Here is a 17758-nt window from a genome sequence, read left to right on the forward strand (position 1 = left end):
GAAGAACAAAGTGTGGAGGTACTGTCTGAGCATGTTAAGCTTGGATGGTAGTTAAAAAAAAAAAAAAAAAAAAAAAAAAAAAAAAAGTTAAGATAACCAGAAATTATGTTTAAAGTGAGTTTTTCCTTTAGGTGATTTCTACTTTCAAATGCCTGGTAGGAATTGTGCAACTTTTCTCAGAAGGTGGGGAAGTGCCCTGAACTTCCTCTTTCTGCTGTGAAACTTTACAAGAAAGATACTGGTACAAAGCCACACTGGCTCTGCCAAAAGCATTTATGGTTCATGATTAATAGCCTGCCTCTGATCATGTTTCCAGTGATGGTTATGATTCACAGATTGTGGCCTAACTCCTTCTATTTTTGAGACATTCCCTTCTGTAACACATGCAGCTCTGCTTTCTTCATTGATTGTCAGGATTTTACAATATCACAGTGTGTAATCAAAGATACAGCAAAAAGATAGTCATGCAGACAGGCAGAGCATCATATTTACTACCATTCTGGAGCAAAAATAAAAGCAGAGAATACTGGACGGTGGATTTCAGCCATCAGACAAAACTGTTGCATGTTGTTCTGCAGGGTATCTGGGAAGGATTCTTGTTCTGGCAGAGCATCTAAGAATATTGGACCTCAGGCCTTGCTATGTGCAGAGATTATTCCCAGTCAGCAGTCTGGCTGATGACCTCGGTTTCAAGCTGGGTAGCTTCTAGACTGCTAGACTGATACCTAAAATAGATGAATATGTGATTTACAGAGATGTGAGAAATAGGAGCTAAAAAGAGTTGATAGTAAATGTCTGGTTCTCTTAGGATTTGGACAAAGAATGAGGTGGGGCTCAGGACCCTTGGCTGTGTAAGGAAACAGGACTGGCTGTGAGGAATGCATTTCCCTTTTGCTACAAGAAAGGATAGACTTTGAGGTCAGGATGAGGATCCTTTCAGTGCAGAATAAGCCCTGGACTCCTGAGACCTAGTCTTGGAACAAAATAGAGAAATGCAATGCAAAGATTGAATTCTGTTCCTAGTACAAGATGATTCTTCCAGTCCAGTGTTGAGCAGCCTGTGGTGGAGCAAGCCTTGGATCCTGGGTGGCGGGGAGGGGGCCAGGAAGATAAAACTGCAGGAAAAAGTGGTAAGCTAGTGCCATGGCAGTCTCACAGAGCACAAAGAAGAGGGAGAAGTGGATGCCAAGACAAGACAGGAGAAAGATGTTTTGACCTACTGCTGGATGGACTAAGTTGTTGCAGGAACTAAATTGTCCTAAGAAGTTTAGCTTCAGTACAGCATGAAACCTAACTTTCTGTCAGCAGCTTGAATGTAGGTAAAGGGATGATTACAAAGAGCAAAGCCTGTGACTTGAGGGCCAGTGGAGCTGAAGCTGAGAAGTAATAACTTACTCTGGTTGGTAGATGAGATATTTCTGTTCTTCTTCAATATCACAAAACCCAGAAAAAGTGTAATCAGTATAATCACAGCTATAAGTGGGCCAAAGAAATTTATCTTCACTTGCTCCATTTCTTCCCCCTGTATCTCTGAATAAGAAAACAGAGGAGTTATACACAGCAAAGATTTAATTTGTAACAATTAGTTTAAACAATCTATCCTGAAGTTATGTGAATTAGAAGTTTAGGGAAAGGCCATCAGCATCTTTTGCATTTACAGTGCTTTAATAATGTCAATAAATCACTATCCACATTGCTTTATTTCCATTCCCAGTAAGCAGCGTAACTACCAAGCCTTAATAGCCACTTCAACACAGTCAGGCAAAGTACTCTTTCTGAAATTTGGGTAACATGTTACAGATCAGCAGCTTGATTAATACAAGAGTCTACGAGGCTGCTACTGTGCAAGTTTGAAGAACCTGAGATGTGTTACTACTTGGTATCTGTTGGAGATGATGGTCAAAGCCTAATGAAATGCCATAAGGAATGTGAAAGTAGCCGGGAAGGCAAAGGAGTTTCCCTCTATTTCTGGTTATTGTGCTTTTGAGGTTTTGGTTACTAGGGTTAGCAACTGATAGAACTTCAGTATCAGCAAACAAAGCTTTTGTTTATGTGGAGTTCCTAGCCTCTTACCCACCATCACCACTTATCAGGTGGCTACTTTCATAAAGCCAAGGAGGAAAGAAGAATTGAGTAGGCAAGAGGAGGGTGCAGCACCATAGCTAATACAGCTAATATAGCTAATACAGCCATATTAACACTCATGAGCAATGTCTAGCGCTGTGCAAACCTCAGAAGACTTCTGTGTTATATTTTAATATTATTTAAAAATCCTAGAATGTAAGGGCGTCAGAGGCAGTTTGCCGTATCTAGCATTGATGACTTAACCCTTTAGCTAAATTTATATGAAGAAAATTGCACCATGAAACTTTTTTTCAGAATGAGTGGCAAGCTTCTTTTACATCTGTGAAATGTCTATGAAAACCACCAGGAATGCTTCTAAAACTAGTCAAAGTTTCATGACTTTCACACTTAAGCTCAGCACAGTCTATTTGTCAGTTTTTGAGCCAAATTTGGTCCAAGGGACTCTTCTGTTTAGCCTTCTGCTTCCCTCCAGGGAATGATTAAGAATAGCAGCTCAAGCACCTAAACGTCAGAAGAAAACTTTTCTACTGTCAGGGTAGTCAAACACTGAAATGGTTTACTGAGAGATGCTGGGGAGCCTCTATCCTGGGAGATATTTAAAACTCAACTGGATAAGGCTCTGTGCTACCTGTTGACCTTGCTTTGAGCAGAGTGGTTGAACTAGATGATCTCCAGTTGCCTTTTCTAACCTCAGCTGTTCTCTGATTCTGTGAAGTCATGACCTCTCTTAACACCTAAATGTCACCTCCAGAGACTGATTGCCACTTAATCCAGACATCCAGGTTGCTTTGTTGCTACTGCAGCAGCATCTAGGGTGGGGATGAACAGGGCTGTGTTCTGGATTGTGTAGCAATAGCCTTCCTTCTCTGTGCCCTCTTGTTGCTGTAATAAGACTTCCCATATGGACAGAAGAGGGAATTTGGTGGCAGTGGCTGTGGCTGTTGGTCAACAGAGTGGAGAACATAAAACATAAACAACTTCTACTGCTACTTGCTTATTCCCTGCCTTGACTGTGCTGCTGTCTGTGATCAGCTCTACTGCAATGTGCCCTCCTCCTACCCATGCAAAAATGGGAATGGGCAAATGGAGACTCACCTATGCCTAGTGGCACTGAGACGAGGCTCCCCAGCTGCTCTCCAAGGTGAAGCAAGCAGCTAATATTAGTGAAGGTGTTTGTAGGAACTGTGATATTCAGCTTGCTAGTGACATTGTACAGCTTTGTTACAGCATCCTGTGAGACATCCATGTGATGCATATGCCTGTATGTTTTGTTTTCATATGAAATTAGCCAAGTCATCTGCTTGGCCTCTGGATAACCTCCGCTGGAAGAACAGAAAAGATTCAAGTATGCGTTGGGCTTTAGGTCCCCAGTGTGCAGCCATGCTATTTCAGGTTGACTATAGTTGGCTGAAACAGACCAAAGAGAAAGCATCATGAGTCAGACATACCACATCTCATGACAGTTCCTGCCAATTATTTAAGATTTTCAGGCAGAAGCAAGTCCAAACAATTTTCTCAGGAAAAAAATGGGAGTCCCAAGAAGGGTTTGTTATGTTTTTGGTGTACATGTAGACTTACTGCTCCTTGTCCTCAGGGTGTTTCAAGAACAGAACTCTGATCAGCCAGACAATGGGCCTCTGTCTCTCCCACCTCCTTTAGATCTATTGACACCTCAGAATAACCAAACCTGGCCTGCTTGCAGGTCAGTGCTTGAGCACAAAATGGGAATGGGACACAGTGCTGTGTGCTCTTGACCTCCTGATTAGGTAAGGGGAAAACCACAAACTTCTAACTGTGAAATGTAGAGAAAGAAATCATCTGAGGGACTTCAGATGGGGTCCAGTGCTGTCATAGGTAGAAATATCCTTGGTGTCTGTCAGTATTATGAGTAATAATTTTGCAGCATATAAAGTAATTCACTCAACTTGATAGTAGACCTCCCTTAGCTCAGTTTTTTTTTTATTGAAGTGACTACAGTACAAGTTCTTTTACTTTGTGTCACTGGATACCCATCCTAGTCAATGAAAAACACACCTGTTCTTAAAAGTCAAGTTTCCTAGGCAAGAAATAATTAGTGAAACAGAATTGGAAAGAATTATTTAAACATAAAATATGAATTATAAATGGAAGGTTTTAACCAATACTCTCCATTAAATAGTCTCCCAAACATTCTCCACCAGGATTTGTTTGCTTAAAAGGTCATACTACAGAAATAGTAGACTATAGTGAAAAAGGAGAAGGAGAGAAGGTGGATGTAATACTGACTGCATGTTGGCATACAGCAAGTTAAAAACCAAAAAAACCAAGCCCAGGAAAAAGACTCCTTGAAAATACTTCATTATTTTAGTGCCAATAGGACTAAAGACAATATGGAGAAATATTGGAGAAGAGGGAAGGGATTCTTAGAAAAATATGAGCCTAAGAGAGCCTGACTCTTCTGCACACAAAATATGTTGGATCCAGGCTCTAATCCTTGCCCTGGTGAATTCTTAATATGGATGGATGAAGAAAGATGATGCTCATTTATTTGCTCTATCCCAACACACAGGGAGAAGGACTTAGTTTAGTCACTAAATCCCCAAGAAAGTCCATGGCTGTGAATTTAAAATTGAAAAACCCCCATCTTTTTGCACCTCAAATTTTAATTAAGTTGTCTCTCAGGAGAGCTCAAGCTTCCTCTTTCTTTTCAAGGTCTGACTTGCTTAGCTGACTGCTCACTCCAGCTTCTAGTCTGGAGTATTTATTCTCTCCTTGGCATTTTATAGGGAGGGCAGGAATATAATCCATGGCTGTGAAACTTGACAAATCATCCAAGTGATTTAAGAGTTTCAATCTTATTGACAGTAAACAAATAAAATTAGAGGAGTATACCCTGATCAAAGCACTTCTGGTTTATGGCTTCTGGAAGCTCGATTTACTGAAAAGTGATGTTGGTTGCATGCAGGGTGTGGGCTATGCATATATGAGCTTTGGATTGTTAACAGAAAAGTATGTTTCAGGAAGTCTTTTGTATTTAAAGATAACACATCTTCCAAAAAGGCTCTGGGCTTAGATTTAAATACCTCAAGAGACAGCATATCCATCAAGCCCCTAATATTTTTTTCAGTGGCTTAAACACTCTACCTGGTTTGGTTTTGTTTTGTGACAGTGTGCCTTACTGCTCACTTGCTTCCAGCCACTGCCTGTTTTTATATTTTCACTGAATTAATTAGCTTTAAAAAAAAAAAATTACAATATTTTATGTGTATTCCAGGTTCCCACACCCTGAAAGCAAGACTCTTCTCAGTCTTCTGTATTATGAGGAATCCAGATCGATCTTTTAATGTCTCCAGTTGGACTGTATGTTTTCCAGCCTTCAGATAACGCTAGTAGAGCTTTTCTTCACGCTTTCAAGTTTTTCAACATCCCCTTTAAAATGAGGACACAAACTGTTACGTCTCTACTCTGGAATCAGTTTCACTCCCAACACTTCGACTAGCTCATATTTTTAAATAGCTTCCCTAGTCTCACCTACTTCCTTCATTGATCCATCCAAAGGAAGCACCAGAGACATGATATAGCAGCAGAATTTGCAGTTAAGCTGCCTGTCATTAAACTGCCTGTTTTAAGAGCCAAAGCTGTCCCTTCTTTTTGGAGAATGATCTGTGTTGTTCTTATATAAACCATCCAGGTGGTACACAATACATATACATATATTTATTTATATATTTTCCTAATGTAGTACATACAAATAACACATGTAAAATGGATTAGAAGGTACTTCAGTGTTTCTTAACAGGCTTGGTCACCAAGTTATCTAGACAGCTTTGTAGGACTGCCCTGTCGTTCTTGTACAGCACTCAATCTTTCTGATATCCATTTGAAGTGTGACACACCATGCTGCAAAAAACCCTCCGTCTATGATATGAGATTATAATTAAGGAACAGTAGGTAAGCACAGGTACATTTCAACATTTGTGTTTTTCTTCTATTTATTTTTAAGGTTTTTCTTAAAATATGTTTTTATACTGCTCCTTCCTTTGGGAGCTTATTGAACAGAAAGTCATTTGGAAGGAACACAGTAGCAAATAGTTTAAAACAGTCTTCCTAAGTTAAACCTTAAAAGGTCTGGGAGAGTTTTTGTGTCTAAGTATGAGACTTCTATAACATGTTGCTCAGATGTTGGCTAAGCTGATTTAAATGTTTGAGTTAACTGAATGGTTGATGCTAAGCATCTCTAAAATTGGAGGCCTTGATATTGAGTGCACTTTATGGGTTTCTGAGTTCTAAAACTTTGCTGAAAATACTTGTCAGGTAGTTTCTGGGACAATCAAGATTAACAGTCTAGGTTTTCTATCTGTGGACTGAGGGAACACTTGCTAGTAGCACAAAGCTAAGCAGACTCAGATGTCCTGGTACTCTGTTTTTGGCTGCTGTTACACATGGCCTGTTCTCTTTGGAAGCAGTATGCTGAAGCCTTAAAACACCAGTGGAAGTAAGAAGCTGTTATTATTAATGACTAGCATTTACATAGTGGAAGAGAGGACACGGGCATACGGACAAAGGTTGCTAACAGAACAGTTTAAAACAGAAAAACATTAGGAAAAAATATTAGGAATTACTAAAAATATTAGAAAATATTAGGAAACGGTTGCTTCCTCATTTCCACTCCCCTGTTAAAAGATTTGCTGCTTTTTCCTCTGATAACATGCAAGAAAACAGGTGGAATCTCAGCAATGCATGCATTTTTTCTTCAAGGATATTTTCAGTCTTCCTTTAACTGAACATATGAATTTCTACTCCTCCACATATGAGCTGCTCTTTTTCTTTATTTTCCCTGAGATTTATATGATCATAACATAGCTGAGTGTTTGCAGAAATCTTGTGATGTTAACTTGTAATTTATCACTAACAGTTATAACTACTGCTACTTTTAATAGAAGGTAATACATCAGATGCAAATAAAGAAGTGTATTTTCCAAAGTCCTAAAAGCCACAAAACTTGCAGGAGGCAAGAGGAAGAAAACAGAATGGTTTTCACTATAAAGTATGACAAGGTGGGAATCTGGAATGATGCAATATTGAGCAAATTATTGTCTCATTTTCTACTTCTTCTGATTGCTTCCGCCTGAGTACTTTTTTATTCAGAGCTGACAATCTGCTGTTGAGAACACTCTTCTCCATCTTTAGAAATTCTGCTCAAGTGCAAGTACATCTACAGTGGCTTGGGGACAGGGACAGTACCACATATTTCTGGTACAGAGAACCAAGTGACAGAGAACACCCCAAAAGCCCCCAGACCGGAGGACAATTAGATTACTTACCAATGATGTGCAGTAAGCACTCAGATGTGTGTATGACCTTTGGTGATCCTCTATCTCTGTGCTGTATAATACATGTATACTCTCCCTCGTCCACAATTCCTGCATTCAACAATTGCAAGGTCCATTTACCCATATCCATCTTGGTGCGGTTTATATATTGAGGACTAAGGTTGTCATGTTTTTCTTGGCCATAGTACACTTCATGCACCACTTCCACAGCACCTTTTTGCCAAAAAACTCTTAAATCGTTTATGTCAGTTTTCTGAGAGTTTGGAAAATAGCAGGATAGGTATGCAGTGTGATTGAGAAATGCCTTCACCTGATGCACACTGGCAGCAATACCTTCGACAAAGAGAGAGAAGAAATTAAGATTTCCATCAGCCACAAAAGAACACCAAGTATTTGCACTCACAGGGGCAACGCTTAACGACGGTAGCGATAAAAACGCCGGCATTTAGACAGAACTCATAGTTCTTCAAACTGACTCACTTAGTCTTGTGGAGTTCAGGTCATAAAAATGTTTCTTATTTTCTTATTTGTTACTTTCCTTGAGAGGAAGCTTGTGAGGTTGTGAGTGTCTGTATTTTAGAGGACTTATATAGAGGCAAAAGGTCCAAACCATTCTCGTGTGTAGCATCCTGAGTGCAGTGAGATTCTGCCATAGAGGAGATAGTTGTACAATTTCTTTTTAAAAAGTTGAGTTCATCCTCCTAATAAAATGTAAAGTGCACACTGTGTGGTAAATGTTGTTGTCTAGGGAATATGTGACCAGAAGGTCCGAAACAGGTGAATACTTTCAGTCTCACTGAAGAATTAATCTAAAGTTTAATGACAAATTAAATGTCAGATTTAACTGTTCTGTAATTAATCTGGAGTTTAATGACAGATTAAATGTCAAACGTAACTGTTCTGCTGCTGATCTTGTTAACAGAAATAGTCAATAAATACAATTATGCCTTCATGCAAAGAAAGCATGAACTGTATTACACAAGGGATGATTTTTCTCCCCCTTTCATCATTGCATGTAGCCATTATTACGGGGGGGATGATGGGCTGGGAGGACAGGCTTTTCTTGGAAGGAGAAATGCAGTCCTCTGTCTCAGGAGACACAAACACCTCTGCTGTGTTCAAATGGAGGAGGAGATTTACAGTCTGTCTCCTGGGCAAAGTTTTGACTGCTCCTCCAGAGCACCAGACTGCAAAATGATCTCCACGGCTGCTGAAAACTCCAGTTGTCCCATATCAAACTGTCAGTTTTCAGTTTAATACTGCTCTCCTCTATAATATACAGAGGTGATAGATGCACATTTTAAAGACAGATTTAAACTGAAAATTTAAGAGCAACATAAAATACGTGCAATGTAAAGATATATAATGGAAGAGAGAAAGTACTTACTATATATTTTATAGAGTTCCTGCACACAGTTTAAATACATGTCACATAGGCTATAGGATCTTGATTATGCAATGGAAATGATTAATGACTACTAAGAAATGAGCTTCTTAGTGGATGAGAAAGTATCACATAGCAGAGCACAAATAACCAAAACAATTTTTACCATTAAAAATGTGCCTTTTACCTGGGAGAAGTATCATACCATAAAGGAAGAATATGCAGCCCTCCATGACGCTGTAAGGAGGAAGAATGAAAGAAATGTGTTAGAGGTTGAAAACACTCCAGTACTTTCTCCAGTACTTACTCCCAAATAAGTGGTAAAGCAAGAAGTTTTAGCAAGAGACAGACTATTGGGAAAATTAATCTCACCTTTTCCCATGGACTGGTGCAAAGACTTCAGCGTGCTTCACAGCCTTTAGCAACAAGAAGCATGCCATGACAGAAATCTGGTTCACAGAGAAGGTGATGTGGTGCAAGATTACTGCAGACAGGGTACTCCATGGGAGGAACACAGAGCCCCCAGCGTGCGAAGCACAGGACAAGGACACAAAACACTTGATACGGAGGAAAGAGGAATGGGGAGCATGCTTGGCCAGGCAGTGTGGGGAAGAAGATGGGGGAATTGAAAATAGAGGGGGAGGAGAGGGTGACACAGAAGTAGGAGGTGGGTGAGACAGCATGATGATGTCAGCTACCAGAAGCAATGAAGTGTGTGACCTTCAGTTTTGTGACAGGAACCTATCCTTCACGGCAGTAAAAGATAACGGAGAGAAATCCTACATAGTTTAAAGAGTTGAGGCTAAACAGCACATAATTTTTGGTCAAGAAAAACTAGTATCGTTTAGAAAAAAAAAAGAAAAAACCTCTGTGACTCATCTCATAAGCAAAACAATTCTATGGGTGCTTGGGTTCATGTGGTATAGGGGCCTAAAATCTTGGTGAACAGCCAAATGCCATTCCCATGCGCTGGTGAGAGAATGGCACCTGCATCTGACTGGCCTGTGTTGCTGGTTTGCATTTTAGCAGCACCTTTGTGTTTTTCCTGTGCCTTTTCCATATATCTGGGAGAAGCCTCCACACCATCCCTGCCAAGGTCCTTTACTCTCCTCCTTTAAACAGCTCCAGGTAATTCTCTTTTGCTGGAGCAGATGTAAAAACTTTTCAGCTCTCGGACTACTTAAAACCAGTACGATTGCTGTCTGCTGTCCTGACTGGTAGTACAGCTTCCTGATGGTTTCCCATTTTTTGTCATGTTTTATTTTAAGCTGGTACACTTTGGTCTTTACCTTTACCCCAGGTCTCTGGGAGCAAGAGTCTCGTCTGTTTAATACAGAATTCCCCTCAGTCCACAGACCTGCTTTTTGTGTGTGTACTGTAATGTACAAAACTGTAAATGATATTTTTTTCAAGACCAGGTTCATCTTGCCTTTTCTGAGGAAAGGGGAGAGAAAAGCCCAAATGTCTCAGAAGATATAACAGATTTTCTTTGTTATCCACCTGTTGTAGCAGAAGAGGAGGGAAGGCTTGTGCAGAATCCACTGGTGTAGACAGAGGTCATTCTCTTTCTGCTCCAGCTGTCCTACTACATGGTGAACTTTTATCAAGGGGTTTTCCTCCTAGGCTGGGCCCCACTGAATTAAATCACACAACTGATTGCCTAAATAAAATTGCCTGTGCCAAGCCACTGAAAACAACAGAAACTCCTTCTCAGCAGTCATATTTCCCTCCTGTGAATAAGAATTTTTGCTACCAGTCAACTAAAAAAAAAAAAAAAAGAAGAAGAAAAAAATATAGCCCTATTTTTTGGATCCAGTGCAGGTGTGTAAGAGGAGAAATTAAAACTATTTAGCAAATGGAAACATAAGTGAAGGAGAGGGAATGTACTGCTATAGCTAGGCATGTTTTGCAATGACTGTCTCACAGCAGCAAAGACCAAAACCGGAACTGAAAACAAGTGTGTGAGAGAGAAATAAAACCCGGGCAAAAATACCAGATAATGCTCCTTGCTGTTCTTTCTCATTGGATTTGGAGCTTTGAGGACAGAAGTTGCAAAGATGCTACATGGCTTCCTGGCTGCTGTTTTTCAGGAGAAGGCATGTTGTTGGGGATGGCTGCATGAAGAAGGATCGTGTCAGTCTGCAGGGGGGCAAACCCCATGTTCCCTGCAGAGGGAGGTCACTGAGCGTGACAAGCTGCTTCTCTGACATGAGCTGCTTTATAGAGAGTTGCTGAATCATGAATCGGGCCAATAAAACTTCAGTGCTGCAAGCAGCCTCTCTTCCCCTTTTTTACAAGATGCTTTTAACTAGCAAAAGCAAATCCTTGAAGCCAGTGTCCAGAAGAATGAGGAGTGGAAGGAAAATTACACAGTCTCTATGTTGGCTGCTTACACCATTTCTTTGTCATATTCAATACAAATTCTGTCCTCAATTCTCTTTTATATCTGTAGGCCTCTGAAAGTCTGGCTATGTCCCAGAATTCCTTAGTAGCCAAAGGTGACTAGGTAAGAGGGGAAAGATAGACTTTGCTTCAGGGTATGTCCTGCTGCTGGCAAATGGTGCAGACCAAACTGCCCTCTTCGTGGCCGTGGCCCAGTGCGTGAGCCCTGTGCTCCACTTCAGAGTGCTGTGTTTCTGTGTATGGATGTGCACTTTTTCTGTTCACATGCTGGCTGCATCCAGCTGTGGAAATGGCACTTTTTCATGATGCCAGTGATAACTCATGAGATGGGAGTGGTTTGAAGATCCAGGGCTTAAAAATTATCTCTGACATCCAGAATTATGTGAGGTCAGTCCAGGGGGAGGTAACCATTTGCCCTTGCTAAATAAGGCTAGCAACTCTGTGCTGTGTCTTTCTTGCCTTTTGAGGCTTTGTCAGCCATTCCTGGAGATGTCCCCATGACTCATAATTACAAATCGTGTGTGGATGTCAGAGATGAGAAATGGAGAAGTATATTAATTGAAATTATGCCAGTGTGCACTCAGTAGTCATACTCAACCCTTTATTTACTGTCTCTGCAGTTCAGTCACTGAAAGGAGAAGAAACCATATGAGTACATGCACTTTACTGGCCCTATTCATGACTACTTTGGTTTGGCTCAAACTAGTCTGAGAGGAGTCATGAGGCAGTTACCACTTGGCTGAGTAAAAGGGGATTCCTTCCCTGAAAGAACTCTAAGGTCAATGTTTGGGAAAAAGAGGCAACTTCATTCACTTTACTTTTGAGGGCAATTGCCAGAAAGCCCTGTGCAACTTATTTTGAGATGGGACTGTGCTTTCTGTCTCTTGTTCCTCCCAATCCAGCATGTGAAAACCCAATAAGAACAGTGAAGTGTGAAGGTCTTGCAGTAAAGTATCAAGAACTTTGTATCTGACATGCTTGCCTGGGTTTTAATTTGCTTTCTTTTTTCGTGTTTTCATTTTTGTATGTAGCCATTATCTTTTAAGACACTGTCAGATCTGTGCTCTTTGACTCCTAAGTTCCTTCACTGCTCTTGAGTTCCTTTCAAAATGTTCCTTTCTTACATGTTCTTACATGTAATTAGTTTATTTTCTTACATCAGGTACATACATATCTTCTATGGGAAGATTGTCCTCCTCCATGTTTCACAATGAACTCAAAACAAAACTGGTCACTTAAACTAGTAACCTACTCTTTTGACTTTTCTTGAGTAGGGAATTTTTCTAAAATGTCCATGCCGTGCAACACTGAGTAGCTCCATGAGCAGTGCTGTGAGCCTCCTGGATACAGGACATCTGTGACTAAGACTTTCCACCGCTGACCTAAAAGCTATTCTAGAGACCTCTAAATGAAATTGTGCTAAAAATGCATTTACCAGCCTTCTCCCATGTTGGAAACACAGGTTGATTTGAACAAGTGTTATAAAAGGAAATCACAACTTAAGAAAATTCCCTAAACGTGGCAAAGTCAGAGAATTCTAGGATCCCCTCCACCCAAATACTAAGCCATACAACCACATAAATATCCAACAAGGGACACATTTTTAAAACATAACATTACCCAGGCAACTTGTGTTTCCTGTGTGCTTCTCCAGTTAGAAAGTGTCACTACACTTTTTCAACTGCTCATTGTTTTAGAGTAATCTTTTACTCCAAGTTACATTTAAAAATTCTGGGCTTGTTGTTTAATTATGTTATTACATTAAAAAAACCCTCTGTATCCCTAATTTTTGATTTCTGAATGCATTTTGTATTCCTTCCTACTATTCCCTCTTTCAGTAACATCCTTTTATTTTATCTGAGATCTTCAGAAGAACTATGACTTTCTCTATGATTCTAGGATCACTTTGCTCTAATACCCAGAAACTGCTCTTCTAATAACAATCAAACACCAATTACTTAAATAATACCTTTGGTCCAAAGATCGTGGAGCATTCCACTGTGTCTACAAGCAGAATTCTTCATCCACAACTAAAGGGCAGGTACCTCTGAAAGAGAGCACAGCGACTACCTAATGACACACAGTCCCACAGCACAAATCATAGGACACAAACACATTCTCCACACAAGTGAAACTGCAGGGGAAATTCAGAGGGGAAGAAGTTCATCAACCAGAATGAGACATTCATTGGGATTAGCTGGGTAATTTATTCTGAGCTCCACCTAAAGGACAGCTCAGGTTGACACGTTTTTCCATAGTCTAAGATACACCTGGCCACAGAATGGGCAAGTTGGTTGAGTTGGTTCTCTGGTCACAGGTACCACATCAGGTGACGTCCATCCTCCTTTCCCAGCACCCACATTCGCCTCAAGGTTAGTCAAGCAAACATCTCAGCTGGGAAGTAGCAATTGCTGGATTCACTTCTCACTGGATCACATTAACTGGTTTGATTTGATCACACTAACCGGTTTGACTTTGCAATGAAACAGAGAAGGAGCACATCCCTGTTTCCAAAGAGGTGAGAATTTAGAGATGCCAGCTGATTAACAGACCAGTCAGTTGCTGGAGTTTCCTCAAGAGTCATTGCATAGAAGAGGGAATTCAAATGCCTGCTGCCAGGTTGTCCCTCTTCTGAGCCCCCTACTTCTGCACAGGACGCTTTGCCTGGAAATGGCAGCATGGCCACAGAATGCAGCACAGCCATAACCTCAAATAACAGGGCACCTTTAATGACCAGATATGTACTGGACACGAAAGGATGAATCTGTTACTGATTTCTAACCTATACCCAAGCACACCTTGCAAGGATTAGCAGCCATACAATGTATTTTATGTTTGATTATCAGATATTACATTCTTTATTTTCAATAAATATCTTTCAAAGCAGCCAAACATCTGACACAAACTTCATACTGCTTCTCAAACAGAAAGATCACTCATCAGGAGCTACTTTTTCTTGCAATGAATTTATCTCAATTATTAAATGAAGCTGTGATACTCAGAAGTGCAGTTAACTGAGCCAAGCCCTTCTGCTCTCAGTTCCAGTGCAGAGATCACTCTGGGACACATACTTCTATTCTCACCATGCTTCTCATGGCGCATTAACTGTTTTACAAAGCTAAAGGAAGAAGTTTTGCCTTTTGGTTTTGCATCCCTCTCTTCAACCACAAGAATTACAGTAGTTGGGAAGAAAGGACCTGATTCTCCTATCTACTGGTGTAAATTAAGGTCACCATCTTTATAACATGCATAATTGGAAAATGTCCTGCAGATCCACTTTGGTCCTTTTGCCCAGTTTCTGATTATAAATGTCATGCTCCAGCAATTCAGGAAATAATGATACTGATGCCACTATAGAATGGGCTCTGGCTCATTCTGCTATAGATTGGTCAGCTTGCTCCAGGGAATAAGGGATGTGTGTGAAGCTGCTATGATTAACAGCTGTGACTCAAATGAAATAGAGAGCAGCTGTGGAGTCACTTTACTAATAACAATTACATTTTTACAAATGTTCCTACTTGTTTGTAGGAGCATTACAAAGACTTGCCTCAGTAACTGCTCAAATAATTATCAGATAAATAAAAGAGCTAAACCACTCAATTGAAAGCATTATTACAATACTAGGGAGTACCTTATTTCTTTCTCCAGGCTTCCAGTCTCAGAGGCAGCGAAATACTCCAGTATGGATCTTGACAAAAGAAGTGTTCATTCTTTCCTCTGTCCGCAGTGCCTGTCCTCCACCACATGCAGAAAGCCCAGATCACAGAAAATCAACCCTTTACTATCACAAATACGTATGTGTCTCTTACAGCAAGCACCCTCTCTCTAAAAGAAGCTTCCTCATTTTAAGTTGAAATTCCCCTTCTTTCAAAGTGCATTTAATTCACTCACAAGTGTCAGTGTTATTCACAGTGTCCCTGAGCTGCTGCGTAGCCCTGGTCTCCAAGAAAACCTTTGCTTGGATTTTTTTCTGAAGGAAATAGTCCTTTTTGAATAAGGCTTAGTTTTCATGCTGGCAAACGTGATTCACTTTTGTTTGCTTGACTAGGTCTTATATTAATAGAATGGGAAATGGTTTTGTTGGCAAGGACTGAACTTTCTCCAATGAGATTAGACAAAACTGTCTGTCCTTCCCCAATACTCTGCTGCTGAAAGTCACCAAGTTAATTTAAGATCTGATGACACAACAAAAATACAGCTGAATGGATTGTTATATAAGAATGGTGATATAAGGACTGATTCCATAATGTTTATGGGAAATTAGAGAAATTTAAGGCCATACTTTTAACACAGCTGCCATGCTTGTTATGTTCTAATTGATTTTTCTATATGACTGAGTAAAGAAGTTGTGCTTCTGTGTTTGACTATTTGTATGTATAATTCTTTGATAAATGGATAACTTCATTTCCCTATGCTGCAAATTTATTTACATGGAATTTGATTTGTCCTGTAACCTCATGTTGATTCTACCAGCTTAATAAAACTTGGAACTTTATCATCCATTAAGATTTGTTTTAAGTTGGCTTATGAGCATGCAGTGAGCCTCATAAAAGCCCAGCTTAATGACTGCAGTTGTGCTTGCCAGCTGTAGATCAAACATTATTCACACCTGAGACATTTTTATCTGAATCACAGTTTACACATGGCATTCAAAAAGGAGCTGTCTGAGGAGAAAAATCCATCCTGTATCTATTGCCTATTAAACATTATTAGAAATTAATTCCAAATCAGTTTCTATACACGTCTGTCTTTGCCCAGGACAAACTACTCAACCGCTCTGATTAAAAACAGAGAAGTAGGCTGCTATGAGTGAAAAAGGGGAATTTTTTTTCTCCTGTCTGTAGCAATCAGAGCTATAATTTGCTTTTAACTCAAGTTTCCTGTGAAAGCAGCCAAAAGAATAATTTCTTCAACTAGATTGATTAAAAACTAATTGGATCTAATTTAAATGTTTTCCAAACAAGTTCAGCAAAAATCTAAAACCTAGGAGATTTTACAGGCTTCAGTTTTTTTTTACTTGCTTGCAGTTTAGCCTTGTAGTTAACAAGAAAAACAGGAGAGGTGCATAGGACTTTTAGAGACGACGGAGTATCTTCTCCCCACTCGAAGATGTCACCAAAGTAATGATGGATGAGACTTCAACAATATACTGGAAGTAATCAAATTGGAAATGCTAAATATTCTTTGTCTTTCTGCCTACAGAGTCTCACCATTTATACTGAATGTCATACAAATTTATTCAGGTCAGTTTTCAGCTGAGTCAAATCACAAGCCAGCCAGGCAGGTTGCAGTTGAAGGAGGAGGTAGTTCCCTTTGTATGAGCCCGAGTAACTTTTGATGTGGTGGGATTTGGTTCTTTGCTCATGGTGACAGTTTTGCTATGCATTTATAGGTTAGTTTTGCCTATGCTGTTATTGGTAATAATATACATGTGATGCTGACAGCTTAGTTTGCAAGGTATTGCCTGTGATTCTCTCTTAAAAGTTTGTTGAGTGGCATCTGAATTAGGAAACCAACGTCTCTAAACCAGAATAGAATCTAAGAGGTTTGAAGCTAGACTGAGACAGTGCGTAGGCAAGGAAAGAGAAACTAGATCAGGGTTTAATTGAAACACAGAAAAATTACATAAGAAGACCACTGAAAGGCAGGGACTTTGTAGAACAGAATTAGGAGTTAGCAGCAGATAAGAAAGTTTTTAAGAAGATGTTAGTGAGAACACTCTAAGTGTGTTAGGGAAAAAAAAGTACTTGATGGTAGATCGTGAAGAAAAGGTAATAATTCAGAATATTCAGAAAGACAGAATGAAGTCGAAAGCCCAGGCTTAAGAGTGAATTTTCATCAACTGTTCAACCACTTTTTTATCTGTTGCTGAAAGAAAAAACTTGAAACTGAAGAAACAATATGAAGCTACAAAGTAAGGACTGAAAATAGATCTCCAAGTTAGCATACACAGAAAGAGGAAACATGTTCTTTTTTGAAATAGGTCACACCATACATTGTGTATGTTTCTAATACAGCTCAACTCTAAAAGCTCACAGGTATCTGGAAAGATATTTCTTTCCTTGCAGCCTAGCTTCCAGCTCTGTAGAGGTTTCCTCTGGAGATATGCAGCAGCAAGGACAGGATGTTATGGACCGCACAGAGCCTCATTGACATTCACAATGACAGACATCCCCCTGTGCAGCGGGGGTGCAGGTGAAAAAGATGTGCCAATCTGGAGCTGCTTGTGATACTGCAAGACACTTACATTATGATAAGATGATGTGCAAGAGATTAACTGAAGCATATGTGGACATGTGGACATACGCCTGCCATCCACAGGGTGCATGGCTGCAAATGCTGTGAGCAGCTCAGACTCATCCCCCATGCTCAGCAGATGCCCCAAGCTGCCGGAGGGCCAGAGTGTGGCTGGCTGAAATCTTGATTATCATACACACGCGTACTACTTACTGTGGTGGTTTCACTTGGCCAGCAGCAATATACAGCCACTTGCTCACTCCCCCTCACCCCCAGCAGGGAATACAGGAGAGAATTGGAGGGGTAAGGGTCAGGAGACTCGTAGGTTGAGATAAGA

At 40.1% G+C, this 17758-nt stretch overlaps 1 protein-coding gene across 1 annotated transcript; it reads right to left on the reverse strand.

Annotated features, from left to right (window-relative positions):
- Positions 1-694: 694 nt before the first annotated feature.
- On the reverse strand, positions 695-9203 carry LOC104527206 (T-lymphocyte activation antigen CD86). Its single transcript, XM_010170868.2, has 6 exons — positions 9154-9203; positions 8969-9018; positions 7389-7730; positions 3181-3492; positions 1396-1530; positions 695-725 (listed from the first exon to the last, which is right to left on the reverse strand). Exons 2-6 carry the CDS (start codon positions 9012-9014, stop codon positions 706-708), a joined length of 855 nt encoding a protein of 284 aa, XP_010169170.1. The 5' UTR covers positions 9015-9018; positions 9154-9203; the 3' UTR covers positions 695-705.
- Between the last annotated feature and the right edge of the window lie 8555 nt (positions 9204-17758).

Source organism: Antrostomus carolinensis, unplaced genomic scaffold, assembly GCF_000700745.2.
Source record: "Antrostomus carolinensis isolate BGI_N321 unplaced genomic scaffold, ASM70074v2 scaffold20856, whole genome shotgun sequence".
Classification (NCBI taxonomy): domain Eukaryota; kingdom Metazoa; phylum Chordata; class Aves; order Caprimulgiformes; family Caprimulgidae; genus Antrostomus; species Antrostomus carolinensis.

Bases quoted from the DNA above. Each gene is read 5' to 3' on its own strand.
- LOC104527206 (XM_010170868.2), bottom strand. From the start codon at position 9,014: ATGGAGGGCTGCATATTCTTCCTTTATGGTATGATACTTCTCCCAG. The intron at 7,731-8,968 runs GTAAAAGGCACA...TCTTTGTCGAAG, and splicing joins TGGTATGATACTTCTCCCAG to GTATTGCTGCCAGTGTGCAT. The intron at 1,531-3,180 runs GTGAGTCTCCAT...TTTCTTATTCAG, and splicing joins CTCAGTGCCACTAGGCATAG to AGATACAGGGGGAAGAAATG.